Source organism: Tamandua tetradactyla, chromosome 13, assembly GCF_023851605.1.
Source record: "Tamandua tetradactyla isolate mTamTet1 chromosome 13, mTamTet1.pri, whole genome shotgun sequence".
NCBI lineage: Eukaryota > Metazoa > Chordata > Mammalia > Pilosa > Myrmecophagidae > Tamandua > Tamandua tetradactyla.
The window spans coordinates 2,162,417-2,181,567 of NC_135339.1; the positions used below are offsets into that span (position 1 = coordinate 2,162,417).

Consider the following 19,151-nt stretch of genomic DNA (forward strand, 5'->3'; position numbering starts at 1 on the left):
GCCTGAGCTGGGGGCTTATTTTTAGTAGTCAGAATTTGTTAATTAATGCCACAATTGGTGTTTGGTTGGACTCAACCCCTGCTGCTGTCAGAGTCTCTTTCCTTTCCCTCTGGGAAGCCGCCTGTGGGGGAGGGGCACCGGCCACTGGCCGCCGCAACTTGGGAAACTCACAGTTCTGGGGAGGCTCGCAACCTGTCTAGCTGGTCCAGACCAGCTGTGTGGGGTATGCTGTGTGTCAGGTCACTGTCGTGGCTCCCAGAGCTGTTCTGTACTGTTGTTGGCTATTTAGTAGTTGTTCTGGAGGATGAACTAAAACGTGCACATTGCTAAGCCACCATCTTGGCCCCTCCTCCTCAGCATGCTTTCTTGATGAAACACTTCAAAAGATAAGAATAGAAGGAAACTTCCTCAACATGATAGAGGGACTATATGAAAAACCCATAGCTAACATCACCCTCAATGGGGAAAACACTGAAAACCTTCCCTCTTAAGATCAGGCACAAGACAAGGATGTCCACTGTCACCATTGTTATCCAACCTTGTGTTGGAAGCTCTAGCCAGGGCAGTTAGACAAGAAAAAGAAATAAAAGACATCCAAATTGTAAAGGAAGAAGTCAGACTCACTGTTTGCAAATGATATGATACTATATGTTGAAAACCGTGAAAAGTCCTCAGCAAAGCTACTAGAGCTAATAAATGAGTGCAGTAGAGTGGCAGATTACAAGATCAACACCCAAGAATCAGTAGTGTTTCTGTACACTAGTAATGAACAATCTGAGGAATAAAATCAAGAAAAAAATTCCATTTACAAAAGCAACCAGAAGAATAAAATATTTAGCAATAAATTTAATTAAGGATACAGAAGATCCATACACTGAAAACTATGAGAAATTGCTAAGAGAAATCATGGATGACCTAAATAAATGGAAGGGCATACTGTGTTCTGGGTTGGAAGACTAAATACAGTTAAAATGTCAATTCTACCTAAATTCATTTATATGGATTCAATGCAATACCAATTAAAATCCCCAAAACTTACTTTGTAGAAATAGGAAAACCAGTAACCAAGTTTATTTGGAAGGGCAGGGTGCCCCGAACAGCTAAAAATATCTTGAGAAAGAAAATGAAGTGAGAGGCTTCACACTACCTAACATTAAATCATGTTACAAAGCTACAGTGACCAAATCATGGTACTGGCATAAATATAGATGTACCCACCAATGGAATCGAATAGATTGTTCAGATATAGACCCACTCATCTGTGGACAGTTGACCTTTAATAAGGGAGTCAGGCCACCTCACCTGGACAGAGCAGCCTCTTCAATAACAGAGGCTTGGAGAACTGGATATCCATATGCAAAAGAATGAAAGAGAATCCATGTCTCACACTTTATACAAAAAATTAACTCAAAATGGATCAAAGACTTCAACATTAGAGCTAAGACCAGAGAACTTTTCAACGAAAATATAGGGAAATATCCTGTGAAACATATTATAGGAGGCAGGTCTCTAGATCTTAAACCCAAAGAATGAGCTTTGAAGAAAGCAATAGAAAACTGGGAACGCCTCAAAATTCAACACTTTTGTGCTTCAAAGAACTTTGTCAAGAAAATTAAAAGGCCGCCTACACAGTGGGACATAATCGGAAAACCACATATCAGGTAAGGGTTTAGTACCCAGAATATATAATGAGATTCTTCAGCTTGTCAACAAAATGACAGATAACCCAATTTAAAAATGGGCAAAAGACATGAACAGATACTTCTCAGAAGAGGAAATACGAATGGCTCAAAGGTACATGAAAAGATGCTCTACTTTCTTGGCTATTAGGAAAGTGCAGTTCAAAACCACAATAAGATACCATCTCACACCCACTAAAATGGCCATTATAAAAAAAAAATGAAAATGATAAGTGCTGGAGAGGCTGTGGAGAAAGAGGCACATTTATCCACTGTTGGTGGGAATGTAAAATGGTATAATCACTTATACATTGTTGGTGGGAATGTAAAATGGTACAATCGCTGTGGAAGGCAGTTTAGTGGTTCCTCAGGAAGCTGAGTATAGAATTGCTATATGCTCCTGCAATCCCATTGCTAGTTATCTATTCAGAGGACGAGAGGGCAAAGACACACGCGGACATTTGCACACCGATGTTTATAGCAGCATTATTTACAGTTGTCAAGAGATGGAAATAGCCCAAATGTCCATCAGGGGATGAGTGACTAAATAAGCCGTGGTATATACGTGTGATGAAATATTACAAGCTGTAAGACAATAAAATCCTGAAGTATGTAGCAACATGGATGAATCTTGAGGACATAATGCTGAGTAAAATTAACCAGAAACAAAAGGAGATATACTGTATCGTCTCACTGATATGAACTAACATTAGTGAAATTGGATAACCTGTGTTAAGAACATCATGAGATAGAAGTAGGGTAGAGGTTGGGTAATTGGTGCTGAAGGACTGCAGATTGTGCAAGAGGATTTATTGTAAAAATTCAGAGATGGATAGCACAATATTACCTGACTGTAGCACAGTAATATGTGTACACTGAATGAAGTTGAATGTGAGTATGATAGAGGGAGAAGGGCTGGGGGCACATATGAAACCAGAAGGAAAGATAGAAGATAAAGACTGAGATGACAAAATTCAGGAATGTCTAGTGTGTATAATGATAATGATTAAATGTACAAATTAAAAATTTTTTTGCATGAGGAAGAGCAAAAGAATGTCAGTATAGCAGGGTGTTGAAAAAAGATGGTACATGGGAAAAAGCACAGTCAATGCAAGCTTGGGTCCATAGTCAATGGTAGCATTGTAATATGGTTCCAATGAATGTAACAAAGGCATTATGCCAAAAAAAAAAATGTCAACAGGTGGGGATATTGGAAAAGGGGTATAGATTCTTTGTGGAATAAAAGGAAATACACATAGGTATGATGTGTGAATTTTGTATTTAAAAATGAACAAAAAGAAACAAGTGCTAGAGAAAATGTGGAAAAATGAGATTTACCTAATCATTGTTGGTAGGGAAATGAGAGATGCAGCCCTTTAGAAGGCAGTGTGGTGGTTCCACAGGAGGCTAGGAGTTGGTTTGCCATATGATCCTGAACCCCTGTTGCTCAGTATATACCTGGAGTGTGGGGACAGGAATGGGCATTTGCACACTGGTGTCTGGTGGCAGTGTTCATGATCCACAATGAATGGAGGTGGACTAAGGGTACATCGACTGTGGAATGGAAGGGGGAACTAAGGTGTATACATACAATGGACTGCTGGGTGACCGCAAGAAGGAATGAAGTTGTGAGGCTGGCAACTTATTAGGACTGTATGTTGAATGAAATGTCAAGAAGAAAAAGATAAATATTATCATACCTCAATCTTATGGGCTAACTATAATATAAATATTCAGTGAACTAAAGTTGAGGGATATTAAGTTGGGGCCTATTGTAAAGGGTCCTAGATTGTAAGCTATTACAGCAGTCATATATATATTCAGGAGGTATAACTGTTAATTCTATGTTGTCAGATACTGAGCTGTATATAACTATGGTCTTTCCCAGAAACTTTGGTTATTTATATGACACCTGAGACTCCAAGTTAGAGCTCTGAAGTTATGAAAGGCAGGAGTATCCCATATAGGAACTGCTTAAAAAGTTGAAAAAGTGATCAGATATCTAATCAGTGAAGCTGATCAGGATAGGAATTAAGGTATATAAGAAGCCTGGGTAAAGGGTGATGTCATTCATATTTTAAAACCTCAACTTCTGTGTGAGACTAAAGGGAGAATCTGGTGCAAAATTTATACTTCGGTTAGTGCATTTCCTAATTTAACTTGTATGGTCAGTTTAATTGAACTTATAAGTACCTGGAATCTTGAATAAGGCTTGAAATTTTGTTGGTTTGGCTAGGTTAGTGTGATACCCAGATAAATCCCAGAGTTATTTGGACAATGAATAAAGAACTATTTGCTACGTCCCCTTGGGCGAATGTGGAGAAAGGGGGAAATACTCAACTTCCCCATTTAGAGAATTTTTTGTGTTCTTGCAAGCAATGGGGACAACCAAATCAGTAGGCTGAACCCTCTGTCTTGGGGGTTGCCCTTATGAAAGTTATTCCTGCAAAGGATAGGCTAAGCCTGCTTAAGATGAGGCCTAAGAGTCACCCCCAGAGAACTCTTTTGTTGTGTAGACTTTCTCTCTAAGCAACTAAGCAGGTGAACTCATTGCCCTCTCCCTCTACATGGGGCATGACTCCCAGGGGTGTAAATCTGCCTGGCAGCGTGGGACAGGACTCCCAGGATGAGCCAGGACCCAGCATCAAGGGATTGAAAAAACGTTTTTGACCAAAAAGGGGAAGAGAGAAATGATAAAAATAAGTTATCAGTGGTTAAGAGATTTCAAACAGTTGAGAGGTTATCCTGGAGGTTATTCTTACACATTATGTACATATCACTTTTTAGTTTATGCTGTATTGGAGTGGCTGGAGGGGAAAGTACCTGAAACTGTAGAGCTGTGTTCCAGTAACCATGTTTCTTGAAGATGATTTGATACAACTTGTACAGTGTGACTGTGTGATTGTGAAAACCTTGTGTCTGATGCTCCTTTTATTTAGTGTGTGGATAGATGAGTAAAAAATCTGAATATAAAATAAATAATAGGAGGAACAGAGGTTAAAATAAATTGAGTAGGTTGAAATACTAGTGGTCAGTGAGAGGGAGAAGTAAGGGATATGTTATGAATGAGTTGTTTCTTTTTTCTATCTTTTGCTGGAGTGAAGGAGAGAGAGAGGGAGAGGGAAAGGGAAAGGGAAAGAAAGAAAAGGAAAGAAAGAAGAGAGAGTGAAAGGAATGGGGGGATGGAGGGAGGGGAGGGAGGAAGGAAAGGAGGAAAATGTGCCTCAGAACTGTACCATCTACTTTCTGAGTTTCCAGCCTGCTAACCTCTGTGGATCACAGACTGAAAATTTCAGCATCACCTCTTACTGGAGGTCCCAGCCTGCTAGCCTGTGCCACAGTTTTAAAATTGCCACCCCCCCCCCCAATCATATGAACCAATTTCTTTAAATGAATCACTTTATTTGTGTATATATTTTGTTCTATTTCTCTGGAAAGCTCCAGTATACATACTATATTGCAATCCTCGTTTTCTTCTGCATGATGCCTGAAGAATTCCCATTTTTTATTTCTATCCTGTTCATTAGCATATATAGCTCTGTCTGTCCCTTTCAGGTTCTAAGACAGGATGAGCTGCTTGAGCAGCACAGGATTGTGTGGATTCTTAGAAACTTCTTCCTTGTGCTGAGTATCCATTCCTTTGCTTAATTGCTTCTTTTTTTGAGTTATCATTAACTTGATTTTTTATGCGTATTCCTTACCTCTGGGTTTTGAGAATTGGTATCACGTTAACATTTTACCTCAAAGTTCTGAAATTTTAAAAAATATCATTGTTCTTTCAATTTCTAGATTTGTTGCATCTGGGCCAGAGAATGTGTTCTATAATTTAAGATATTTGGAATTAGACTGTCAGTATGTCCTGAAAAGATCATCATTCAAAAACAGATACTGATGTGCTATTCATTAGAATGCCTTCTCTTCTCTTGTTATTGGTGACGAGTTTACATATAAGTCTGTTTTCTTACTCAGGCTTATTAATTGCATCGTACAGATCTCCCCCTCCTTGGTGGCGGAGGGTATGGGGTGCCTGTGTGTGCAGGCGTATAGTTGATCTGTTTTGGTGTAGGAGATTGGTGTTGGAGTCTGCACATCCTTCCATGTCGCAGTCCAGGCACTCAGTCCCAGGGAGGGCAAAAGGTTCTTTCTTCTTCCTGTGGCAAGTCTCATTTAGTGTTGCCTTGGCAAAATTGTGACAATTCATGTAATTGTCAATTCTTCACAGTTTTCTCTAAAAAACAGTGGGTTTTGTGTAATTAAAAGGTACATAGTCATGATTTTTCCAAAACAAAGACATTCTCTTTCAAAATAACAGATTCTCCAACTCTGGAAAAGTAAAAATCCATTAACTCTTAAATGCCTGTACTCTTATTTAAGATAAAACAACAGCAAAAAATAAAATCCCCCTTAACAAACACCTTAGCATACAAGTAGTTTACAAATGTAATTTTTTCTTTTCCTTTTTCCTTAGATGGACAAATTGTTTCTGAAATGGAGCTAGCTGAGTTAGCTCAGATTCAACCATTAATGTTCAATTTTCCTGAGCAGTCATCCATCAAGACTTTCTTTGAGATGCTTGAGGAAAAAGTAGCAAACTATGAAATTCTCCAGGAGTTTATGGTAAATATTTAAATCTTGAGAAAAAAATCTGTTTATCTATGTGTTTTCTTTTTCACATCACTTTTCTTTTGCTTTTCCCTCTTTTTAAATTGGGTACATTGATCTTTTTTAAAATACTCCATTTTTTTTCAACTTTTTTGTTGTATAGTATATACATATATACAAAGAAAGAAAGAAAAAAGCAATAGTTTTCAAAGCAGTTTTCAATGAGTAGTTACAGGACAGATCCCAGAGTTTGTCATGGGCTACCATACAATCCTGTTGGATTTTTCCTTGTAGCCGCTCCAGAATATAGGCGGCTAGAAGGAATAAATTTTTTTTTTATCATCACAGTCAACTTTTTTTTCTTTTTTTATGAAAAATAGCATATATACAAAAAAGCAATAAATTTCACAGCACCACCATTAGTTGTAGAACAGATTTCAGAATTTGGTATGGATTACAATTCTGCAATTTTAGCTTTTTACTTCTAGCTGCTCTAAGATACGGAGACTAAAAGAGATATGAATTTAATGGTTGAGCAGTCATATTCGTTTGTTAAACCCTACCTTCTCTGTATAACTCCACCAACATCTTTGATCTTTCTATCCCACTCTTTAGAGGTATTTGGGCTATAGCCATTCTAACTTTTTCGTGTTGGAAGGAGCTGTCAATAATATAGAGTAGGAGATGGAACTCGCTGATGTTCTAGAGAGTATGGGCCCTCTAATTTCAGGACTTACTGGTCAAGGAACCCATCTGGAGGTTGTAGGTTTCTGGAAAGTTACCCTAGTCCATGGAACCTTTGTAGAATCTTATGTATTGCCCTAGGTGTTCTTTAGGATTGGCTGGCATGGTTTTGGTTGGGGTTTGGCAGGTTATGATAGGTAGCAATGTCTGAAGTTTACTCAAGAGTGACCTCCAGAGTAGCCTCTCAACTCTATTGGAATTCTCTCAGCCACTGATACTGTATTAGTTACACTTTTTTCCCCCTTTCTGTCAGAATGGAATTGTTTATCCCATGGTGGCAGGGTTGGACTCTTCCCTGGGAGTCATCTCCCAAGCTGCCAGGGAGACTTTCACCCCTGGAGGTCAGATCCCACGAAGTGGGGAGGGCGATGATCTCACTTACAGAGTTGGGCTTAGAGGGTGTAAGGTGTTGGCGTGTACTTTATTCACTATTCTACACTTTATTTTTTTCCCACATAAAATACAATTATGAAGTATATTATCAGCGCGTTGAGCTCTATCTTATTCATTTCAAGTATTACATGTAGGTGATTGAATGGGCACATACCTCAGTTTAACTAATCTCCTATGATAGACGTTCAGGCTGTTGAGAACAGCACCCATCCCTCTCCACATGCCTGCACGTAAGTGAAGGGATTCTTTAGGAAAAATTCTTATGGAATTTCCAGGCACAGGTGTAGATATTTTATATTTTGATATTACCAAATTGCTCTTCAAAAAGGTACATCAGTCTACAGATTCATAAAAATGATGAATCAGAGTATTTGTTTTCTCACATCTCATTGGTATTTTGTACTGTCAGATTTGTGGATTTTTGTTCATCTCTTAAATGATATATTATTTCTTATTGATGATCTAATTGGCATTTCTTTGAGAATGAAGAAATATCTTTCCACTTATTTTTAAGACTTTCATATTTATTTTCAGTGAACTACTGTATTTTGTCCAATTTTCTATTCATTCTTCTTCTTATGAATAATAACCCATAAGAAAATTATCCCTTTTTTATGCTTTAGATCTGGTATTTTTTCCTATTTTCTTGTATCTCTCATACATACATATGCATATATATTTGTAATGAAGAAATAGCTCATTTTTACTAGTCAAATCTGTGTTCTTTTATGGTTTCAGGGTGTTCTGTGCTCTTTAGGAATGCCTTGAGTCTAGATCATAATAATTCTGTGCTTTTTCCTTGTAAGTTAATGTTTTTTTATGTTTAGTGCTTTAATCCAGTTAGAGTTTAATTTGAAATAAAGTGTTCCATAGTGATCCAATATTATATTTTTGCCTAATAGCTATCCACTTTCCCAAGATCCTTTTGAAACGTCTCTTCAGTGATATAAAATACCATTTTCAAAAGTGCTCTATTATTATAATAGATTTTTAAAAAATGCTTCTTTACCGTACCTTTAGCAGAGCAAGATAAAGAAAAATTAATTTCTGAGCTCCTTCTTAATGAGCTGCCTTTATATAAAAATTCATATACACCTGAGTCAAAAAATATTCAATAAGAGCAACGCCATGCCAAACAAAAGTCAGTACTCATTAATGGTTCCTATGGAATAGTAACAGATTGGTCCCCTAAGGGGTATGCAATTCAGGATTGTAGTTCTGCTTCAAAGTGTTCTGTTAAGTTACCTTGGTTTAATCTGAATAATTAATCTACTAAAATTTATACCAATGCTACAAATAAAATCTTGTGACACGGAATGGGAATGGCAGCCCCTTCTCCTTTTGTTAAATTAGATCCTCAACAGACAGCAATTTGGAAACTGGCCATGAGTTTAGATCCTATTCATATTTAAAATATATATATATTTTCAGAACTTTAAAACTGAAAATTGTTGGTAAAAACTATGTATTGATGTTTCAAATATGCATTAACTAAAGTATTTTAAGTATTTAACACTATTCTACCAAATTTTATTTTGATGGAAATTATATGGTAAAATATTTGTTCAAAATAATGACTTAAGTATGAAAAATATAAAAGATATATATTTATTAATAGGAAAGACAATAGTTTATCCTAAGATAAAATGAATAACTGTTACAAAATGAGAAAAATGTAGGACAAAGCCTAAACTAATACAATAATTGCTAATAGTTTGTAAAAATGGAAATTATTAAAATCAAGAAAAATTTAATGAGTCTGAAATGACAACGTTTTCTTGGGCTCTTAGCCTTGTTCTAATGAAAAGATATAAAATTTTTTCTAGATAATTAGTGTAAAAGGCAAAAAGTCTGGGTTTTATCGAAATATGTTAACTTTTATCATGCTGTTATTTGTATAAAAAATACTGATTTTCTCCTGGGTATCATTATACTGGCAAAAAATTGTTTCTTGCCGCAAACCAGGTGGGTTAATCTATTAATCTAAGGAATATTGCTGTAAATGAATCTATTATTGGCCAAATAGTATTCAAATCATATAAATACCTAAATTCCTTTAAGCCAAAATATCTTAATGCTTTGTCCAGTGTTTATATAAACTACGTATGTGTATAAACTAAATTTATCTCAAAATAACCATGGCTTATGTTGGGAGCAGATCAGATTTGAGGACTGAATGCAAGGAAAAAATATTGTGGAGTCTTTTTTGCTCACCTGATGTTGCCATTACATGTAACTGATGTTGCTATCGCATGACCTTGGTAAGAAACAGTTAAAATGTGCACTCTACCTGGGAGGACTGGCTATCCTCCCAGAAGGAGGTGTACTTTAATAAAAATATCTAGGTCCCAGGAAGCTCCTCTTGGTCCCTAGCCAGTTCCCACAGGACCCAACTGGGCCCAGTCATGTAAGCAAATTGGAATTTGGCCACTATTGTGGGAAAATATCATAAAAAGTGCATTCAGTAAATTTAAAATCACCAAAAATGCACAGCCAATTATAAAGAATCCATATTCTTGCGTTCCTTTTCAATCATTTTTTAAAATTCGTTTTAAAACATCTGGCCATTTACTATGGGTACACATCACTATTGACACTCTGCTTTCATTTTTGCTACCTGCCACTTTAGGGATTCCTAATTATATGTTACAAAACTTGTTTAATATTTTACAAGGAGATTCTGATTTATTAAGCAAAAGGCAGTTAACAGCTGCAGCTGAACAAGAGTTACAGTTAATTGAACAACGCATTCAAGAAGGGCAGCTTGTTCAGATAGATCTAGAAAAGCCTGTTGATTTTATTATTTTCTTTACCTCATATTTCACATTTTGGTGAAATGCAATATGTACATGTTATCATAGCCACCTGTTCTCATTTCATCTGGGCTACCGCACAATCTGGAGAATGTTTCTGCCATGTTTGATCACATTTACTTAATGCTTTTGCTGTTATGGGATGCCCTCAATCTATTATAACGGACAATGGTCCTGCTTATACAGGAAAGCAATTTCATAAATTCTGTACTGCTTTTACTATTAATCATATCACAGAAATTCCACATAATCCCTCTGGGCTAGTAATTATTGAACGAGTAAACCGGACACTAAAGTCTATGCTAATAAAACAAAAAGGGGGAGATGATGATCAGGAGGATAATGTTATGAAAATAAGTACACATAAAGATCAATTAGCAAAAGCACTGTTTACTTTAAATTTTTTAAACATTTATGATAATTCATCACAAACTCCTGCAGAACAACATTTTAGTCATTTGGAAAAGAAAAATGATAACATCCCAAACAGAACTGCAGCGGCAGCCGATCTGTTGGAAAGATGTTAAAGATGATTTGTGGAAACCAGGCATGATAAAGGTGTGCGGTAGGGGATTCGCTCTTGTCATTGCAGATGATGGAATCTCAGTTTGGATTCCCTCGAAGAGAATAAAACCCAGACATGTCGCCCCGGACGAAAATAACTAAATGGGTAATGTATATTATAGGACATATAACTTCAATTGCTGAATTATACTTATTGGGCTTATATTCCTAACCCACCCTTGCTGCAGTCCTTAACATTGGCAGATCCAACTTTACCAAAGTATCTGAATACAAGTTTAGGATTCCCAGGTCCAGTAGATTTAAGATTTCCAAAACTACTTAAAGAAGAAGAAACATGATAACATATTTAACTCTTCTATTTTTAGAAAGACCCATATGCATAACTCGTGTAATCAAATGATTTTTGCCTGTTAGTTGGGAAAGAAAGTTGGAATGGATGGCAGTTACATCATATGGGCTAAGAGTTATCATAATTAATGATTCCTATGGAACTGTAAGAGTTGCGACCCCTGTGGGGTCGAAGATAACTGAGACTATATGGACAGGCAAGCTAAATCAGAGTTTATTACATAGAGGATGATTTGTGCCAAAATTTTGGGATGATAAATACATTATTTAGAGAAATTTATGGAAAATTTTCCTAGGACTGGGACCAATTTTTATAGTGAATTCTAATAACTAACTTCTCTTTAAATAGCAGCCATAAACACTGTATACATGTTGCTTCCCATGAAACAGAGCTCGAAGGATATTAAGGAATGATGAGAAAGGAAGGAAGAAAGGGAAGAGAAGGGGAAGGGAAGAAAGAAAGACTCATTACAGCTGTCATTGGAATCATCAGAATTATCACAATGGCTGCAGTCACTGAAACTGCATTGTTAGGTTTGGGGTTGTTTATACATTTTCTCTTCCTCCTCAGGTGTGTTAAACAACAAATAATCAAAGTCAGAGAGCTTGACTGGTAGCCAATGACGGGTAAGACCCTTCCTTCAGAGCTTAAGGGCAACCTAAGACAGGCACAGTCACCTTGGCTAATAAAATAAGAAGGGGGAAATGTAGGAGCCAAGGGTTAAAACAAGACCTGCAGAATTTGTTGGGAGCAGCTGGCCTCAGGGTGAGAGCAGTAAACTGTGGAGATTGTTATGTAGAGCAGTCTGGAAGGAAGAGAATGTTTATCCCAAATGGTTATGTTAAGTATGAAGGAAGAGAGCACTGAAAGATAGGCTCTCTGTTCCCTCAAGAAATGCATGCATGCCTTTAGTCACCCTGCTGTATATAAGCAGGATCTGGATAAGAACAAAGTTGTCTGTTGTTTGTTAAAGTTAAGCTTCAGACCCCCCTGAACCCGTCTGTCTCTTTCTCGTCATTCCTTAATATCCTTCGAGCTCTGTTTCATAGGAAGCAACAGAATGGCTTTTAAAGAGGAGAATTTATTAAGTTGCTGTTTACAGTTTTAAAGCTGTGAAAATGTCTCAGTTAGAGCAGGTTATAACAGTGCCCAAATTAAGGCACCAACAAGCATTACCTTCACTCAAGAAAGACCAGCGATGTTCAGGGTTTCCCTGTCTCATCTGGAAAGGCACCTGGCAAACATGGTGACCTCTGTTGGCTTTCTCTCCAGGCTTCCATCGCATGACACTCCCCCAGGGATGTTTTCCTTCTCCATCTGCAAAGGTGTCCAGCTGAGTGGGCTCTCATAGTTTTCATGGCTCTGTCCTGGCTCTCCCGTCACTCACGCTTTCTCCAAAATGCTTCCTCTTTTAAAGGATTCCAATAAACTCATCAGGACACACCTGGAATGGGTGGAGTTACATCTCCCTCCAATTAAATGTTAATACCCACAATTGGGTGAGTCACAGCTCCATGGAGATAATAATCAACTTTCCAGCCTATAGTACTGAATAGGGGTTAAAGGAATGACTGCCTTCACGTGATGGGATCAGGATGAAAACATGGCTTTTCCAGGGCACATAATCCTTTTAAACTAACACAGCTTCTTTATATGATTTCAGTTTGCGTGGTCATTTTAATGGTCCAGCACTAGTATGCAAACAAGGATAGCCTGTATGAGGTAGTCCATGGATTTTCAAGTATAAAAATATAAAAGGTATAAATACAATATTTTGGATTTCTATAGCATTTTAAAATTACAAAGGATTTCCCAGTGCTTTATATAATCTTACACAATCTTCGTAAAAATCCCCTAAAGTAGACTAGTCAGATATTATTATTCCCATTTCAAACATATGGGAATAAGCTCAGGGGTTAAAAGGCATTTTAAAAGTTAATATAGCAAAATGAATTTTAAAAGTATTTGTATAGGGCCTGTACTACATATCAGCTTCTCTGACTCGTGGCTAATGTATTTTATGTTATTTATCTGTGGGTCAGGGTTTATCAAAAACTAATAAGAGTAATGTTTTTGACTTCTATTAGTTTTTACTTTTCATGGCATGTGTTCTACTCTGCTAGCTGCCAGAATGCAATATATCAGAAGCAGAAAAGCTTTAAAAGGGGGAATTTAATAAGTTGCTAGTTTACAGTTCTAAGGCTGAGATAATGTCCCAATTAAAGCAAGTCTATAGGAATTTCCAAAGCCATCCATGGAAAATTACTTTTGGTTCAAAGCTGATGAAGTTCAGGGTCTCTCTCTGAAGTGAGAAGGCACATGGTGAACATAGGGCTTTTCTCTCTCTCAGCTAGAAGGGCATATGGCGAACATGGCATCATCTGCTAGCTTTCTCTCCTGGATTCCTGTTTCATGAAGCTCCCCAGGAGGCGTTTTCCTTCTTCATCTCCAGAGGTCACTGGTTAATGGACTCTGCTTCTTGTGGCTAGGTCATTCTTTTCTGCTCTCTCCAAATCTCTTTCTCCAAAAAATTTCCTCTTTTATAGGATTCCAGGAAACGAATCAAGACCCACCCAGATGGGTGGACTCGCATCTCCATTGAATCAAAAGACCCCACACACAATTGGGTGTGCCACCTCTCCATGGAAGTAATCTAACCAAAAGGTCTTATCCACAACCGGGTGTGTCATCTCTCCATGGAAGCAATCCAATCAAAGTTTCCCAGCCTGAACAACAGGATTAAAGCAAGACTTGGCTTTTCTAGGGTACGTAATAGTTTCAAACTGGCATAACATGGCTTTCTCAGGAATGTTGTCTTTCCCCCTAACTTGGTATGAGCACAGGGATCTTCTCAAGCAGCCCGGGCCTGCACAGCCATGCGCAGGGGTGGACAGGACTCCCGGCCTCCTGTAGCGCTGCCTGGGGCTCCCTTTGGATTAGAGGCATCTTTGGAGCGCATTTATCCAATCTCGTCACCGGCGCAGCAAGCTCCTTGGTTGAACACGCCAGGGACAGGGAGCTGGCTCCCTGTGAAGGTCCTCCTTTTTTTTTTTCACCCTGTGAAAGGTGAAGTCTAGATCCATCCCCACTCTTCCTAACGGCCCAACCCTGGTCCTCAGGTTCTCCACCCAGAGCAGCTCTGTCCAGTGGAGCTGCAGTGGCAGCCGCACGTGGGTGCCAAGAAAGTCATTTTAAAATTTCCCAGTAGCTACATTAAAAAAAAAAAAGTTCATGATTTTTCTGTAAATCCACAACTTGTCTAATTGAAAAAAGATGAAATTAATGTAATAGTATATTTTATTCGCTCGCTCTATCCACAATAGTATCATTTAGCCTACAGTCAATCTTAAACTTGTTAATGCGGTTTCCAGTGCGAGGTCTTTGAGTTGTACCTTCTATTTCGTACGCCCACACCCCAGTTTGCACTGGCCTCATTCCCAGTATTCCAGGGCCTCCCGTGCTGTGCCGTGTGGGACACTCCAGGCTGGGGTGGACCAGAAGTCCCTTCCCCACCCACAGCCACCCTGCATACTGTTGCCCCTCAGTCCTCCCTGCGCCTCCTTCCCAGGGAAGCCCTTCTTGCTTGCTCTCTGGGGGGATTTTTGTCACCCCCTCCACCCTGTGCAGTCCTTGGGGCAAGCAGTGCTGTCTCTGTGAGTCCCCTCATCGCTGACCCCTTTCCCTGTGTCTCTGTGTGGGGGCTGCTGAATGAGTTTCCTGAGCTGAGGTGAGAAACAGGAGGTAGGGCTGCGTCTTCCTCCTGGTGGAGACACCTCAGGTTCCCTGGAAAAGTGCCCCCTTCCAGCCACTTGTAACTGCAGACCCTCTCCACCCTGCCCTCAGCCCTCCTTCCAGACCCTCTCCAGCAAGTCCTCATGCCCCACCCATTCTCCCTGACCTTGCTCTGCAGCCTGGCTCATGACCAGCCCTCTCTGTGCCCACGCAGTCCCACAGGCCTGGACACGTGGAGTTCCTACCACTCTGCTCCAGGTTTGCCCCACCACCCCTCTGCCTTGTCCTGGGTCCCAGTTCTCTGCCCAAATCCCCCACCCAGCCTCCTCTTCCTGTGCACCTGGCCTGCACCCAGGGCCATCGCCTGCTGCACAAATTTCTCCTGTTCCCCTGCTTAGGAACCCCCAAGGCATCCCTGCCCTCCAGGCTGCCTACACCCCCTGGGTTTTTTGACTTGACGTCTGTCAAGGTTGTTGGCTTGATAGAATCAACCATAGCCAAGGGCCTGCGCTGTACTTTGTTCATCATGTTTCCTGAACTGTCTCTACCCACCACACCTGTGTGCTCCCCAGGCTGAGGCTACTTGCTTTGGATAGCCCTTCTGGACCTCTCTGACCCTTCTTTGACCTGCCATCTGGATCTCTCTGGCCCCCTCTGAATTGCTCCCTGACCCCCCCTTGCCCTCTCACCCCTCCCTGACCACTGACTTCTTCTCTGGTCCCATTTCTGAATTCCTCTCTCCACGTCATCAGCCCCCACTGTTCTCCCAGCCCTCAGGGGTGGGCATTGCTCTTGGCATGTCAACCACTCCGCAACCATGCCTGGCACATGGGGAAAAGAAAAGGAAGGAAGGACCTGGTTCCCCTGGGAAATAGGTGGCTGAGATGGGGATGCTTTGGGGAAGTGGAGCTTGTCTGGCCTTCCCAGGGCTGCAGGGAGCAAGGCCCAGCCAGGACCTCCAGGGTGACTGAGGTTCTCAGGGTCTTAGGGGCAGGGTCGGGGGAGCCACAGCAGATCCTGTTGCTGGATTCGGGTTTCCAGGTTAGTGGCCGTGCCGCTAGAAAGAATTCAGAGGCACTGCCCAGGGTAAGCAGGCAGAAAATGTATTAGGTATGCATGCAGAGAAGCAACAGCCAGGTCGCTGGCTTGTGGACTCTGCTGTGTGGTGCTGCTCTTTCTGAATCTCTTTCTTTCTCCAAAATGGGTGGAGATGTGTCGTCACCTAATCCAGTTTAACAACCACTCTTGACTAAATCACATCATCCAGAGAGATGATCTGATTACAGTTTCAAACATACAGTATTGAACAGGGATTATTCTACCTTTATGAGATGGGATTTTGATTAAAACATGGCTTTTCTAGAGGGCATACTTCCTTCCAAACCAGCACACCTAAATACCTTGTTTTACTGCCAGTGTTTTGGTAGTTTTAAATTAAATCTTCCAACTGATTACTGCTGTTGTGAAGTAACGAATTGTTCTCCTTATTGATATATCCAGCCATCCTGCTAAACTCTCCCTGTTCTAAAATTGTAGAGTTGTAACCAGTGCCAAACTCTGAAATCTGTTCAACAACTTATTTTGGTGCTGTGCTCTGAAATTTATTGTTTTGTATATATGTTATTTTTCACAAAAGAAGAAGGAAGAAAAGTTGATTGTGATGATAAAAAAAATTTAAGCCTTCTAATCTCCTATATATTCTGGAGCAGCTAGAAGAAAAAATCTGAGAAGATCATATAGTAGCCCATGACAAACTCTGGGGTCTCTCCTGTAATTACTTGTTGAAGAGTGCTTTGAAAACTATTGTTTTTTTATTTATTTGCTTTGTATGTATATTATACGCTACAATGAAAAAGTTTATATATATATATATATCAAAAATAAAGAGTACATGCTAAAGGAATTAGCAAAGGCAAGCTCAAGAGCCATGCATTGGGTTGGATAAGGTTGATTGGTTTTATAGGGGCTTTAGCATACAGTAATTTTTAATTTTTGCTAGTGGTTGTCAGATGTTCATATTGTTTCTAAAGAGTTGATTATCACCTACATTTATGGCTTTCTTGTTATGTGCTTATCACATTGTTTCAAAGAGTTTTTTCTGTTGTGTTATTCAGGTCTTCTCAAATGTTAGTAGCATTTTGTCTACCTGACCAGATATGTTGAAATTTCTCACAGTAATAGTGGATTTGTCCATTCCTCCTTACACTTCTATCACTCGTGTTTTATTAGGAGCATGCAAATTTAGAATGTTTATAACTTTCTGCAAAATGAAACTCTTATCCTTAGGAACTGATCTCCTTTCACCCTAATATTTGTGTGTGTGTGTTGAAATTATTAGGTTTTTAATGGTTGCTGATTGAGAAATCAAAGAAACTGAGTCCGAGTTTAAAATTTTATTGTCCTGGGGCAAGGTTCCCGGGTCCAGGCGCTTAGGGTGCGGGCCGGGGAAGTCGCGCTTCCCCAGGGGTGGCGGGGTTAGAGAAAGGCTGGCTGGTGATGCCTACGGGGATTCCTGTGATAGGTCAGCAGTTTTGCGTGCTTTAGGGCCAGGTGCTGTTGGGGCCAATTAAGGTAGCATGTATAAAATCCACCCTCAGCAATGCCGGAAACATGCAACATGGCCGCCAGGGCTGATGCAAGAACAGCCTAAGCTATAATCAGCCTTCTTTACAGAAGTAATAGTAGTTCGCGCCAAAAGTACTAACCGTACTTCTGCCATCCACCCTAGCAACAGCAGCCACCAATCCCAGATCAGCACCGTCCCTACTAGCCACCCCCTCTCCTTCTAGAGTATATATACCCAGCCTCCTCAATAAAATTTTGCAGTTTGATCAGAATACTTGTCTTGCTGTCATTCCTCGTGTCTCTTATCCCATACCATTCCTCCCTTACAGGTGTAGAGCCTCAGTTGATCGTCCCGCGGGTCGGGACAACTGGCGCCCAACGTGGGGCTCGAGCTTTGTGAGGGACGGAACGCCGCACTCAAGGAGAGAGGCCTCTCACACTCACCGCACCCGGGATTGCCGCGAAGGGTCTCGCTCGCGAGACAGATCCATTCAGCAGTTGATCAGTGCCGACAAAAAGGAAAAGAAAGAAGAAAAAGATAAAACTCACGCATGCAAAGCACAAAGGAAAAGAAAGAAGAAAAAAGGTAAGCCCCCACCCCTACCACGAGACAAGCAACTTCCCAACATGAATTATATGTTAGTCAAGTTAAACAATCGCTCAAGACATGAGGAACTAGAGTTAAGAAAAAAGATCTCACACACTTCTTTGATTTCCTACTAAAAACTTGCCCTTAGTTCCCTCAGGAAGGTACTGTAGACCAGCAATGCTGGCTAAGGGTCGGAGATTGTCTAAAGGACTACTTCCGAACCTTCGGTCCTGAAAAGGTCCCAGTCACTGCTTTCACTTACTGGAACCTGATTAATGAAATCCTAAAAGCCCATTCTTTGGCCCCGGATATTTAAAAGCTCTGTAGAGAAGGGGAAAAAGCCTGTAAAAGGGACCACTGCAGGGGAACCTGCCCTGCGGGAAGAGCCTATAAGAAGACCCTGCCGACAGAACCTCGGTAAGTAGTTATGGAAGAAGAAATTAGTCAGCATAAAACTTGTAGAAGATCTAATAGACGCTTTAAAGACACAGGGAGTAAAGGTTAAAGTTAAAGATTTGTTACAATTTTTTGAATTTAAAAAAAAAAGTTTGTCCCTGGTTCCTACAAGAAATAAGGCACCTCTAAAATTTGTGAGGGACTTTTGGGTTTATGTTTTATGTCGCAGCATAGGAATATACCTTTACTGAGGAACCGAAAGTGTACACACCTCCTGGAATTTGGGAGGGTTTTTAAATTCATGTCTTACACTGAGCAACTCATCGTCAATACAACGGGAATATTTATATTTACTTACGGGATTGCTACACTCCACGGGTATGGAGGCTTCTGATGCTCTACTTAAGAAACTTTTTAAACATGTCACACAAAAATATTATTGGCTTCAGCACAATGGCTGTAACGTTTCCTATTATTATGATAGGTTTAAAAGATTGCTTCTTTACCATACCTTTAGAAAAGAAAAAGTTCTTAATAAGCTGCCTGTATATAAAAATTCATATACATCTGTGTCAAAAAATGTTCAATAAGATCACTGCAAAACAAGAGTCAGTACTCATGGAATTGTAACAAATTAGTCCCCTAAGGGGTATACAATTCAAGATTATAGTTCTGACTCAAAGTGTTCTGTTAAGTTACCTTGGTTTAATCAAAATAATTACTCTACTGAAATTTATATCAATGTTGCAGATAAAATCCTATGA

General features: G+C 39.7%; 1 protein-coding gene across 4 annotated transcripts in view; it reads left to right on the forward strand.

Annotated features, from left to right (window-relative positions):
• Positions 1-19,151, forward strand: part of LOC143653489 (anthrax toxin receptor-like) — a 74,206-nt gene that overhangs the window by 13,719 nt on the left and 41,336 nt on the right. For 2 of the 4 annotated variants that reach the window (XM_077124518.1, XM_077124521.1), the window contains exons 1-2: positions 13,758-13,870; positions 17,732-17,988. Coding sequence is in view for 1 of the 4 variants with exons in the window: in XM_077124521.1 (XP_076980636.1) it covers positions 17,954-17,988 (35 nt within the window). In the remaining 3 variants the exon portion in view is untranslated. Of the gene's footprint in view, positions 1-6,147; positions 6,297-13,757; positions 13,871-17,731; positions 17,989-19,151 lie in introns of those variants that run through there. The other 2 variants (XM_077124519.1, XM_077124520.1) reach the window with 2 other exon arrangements.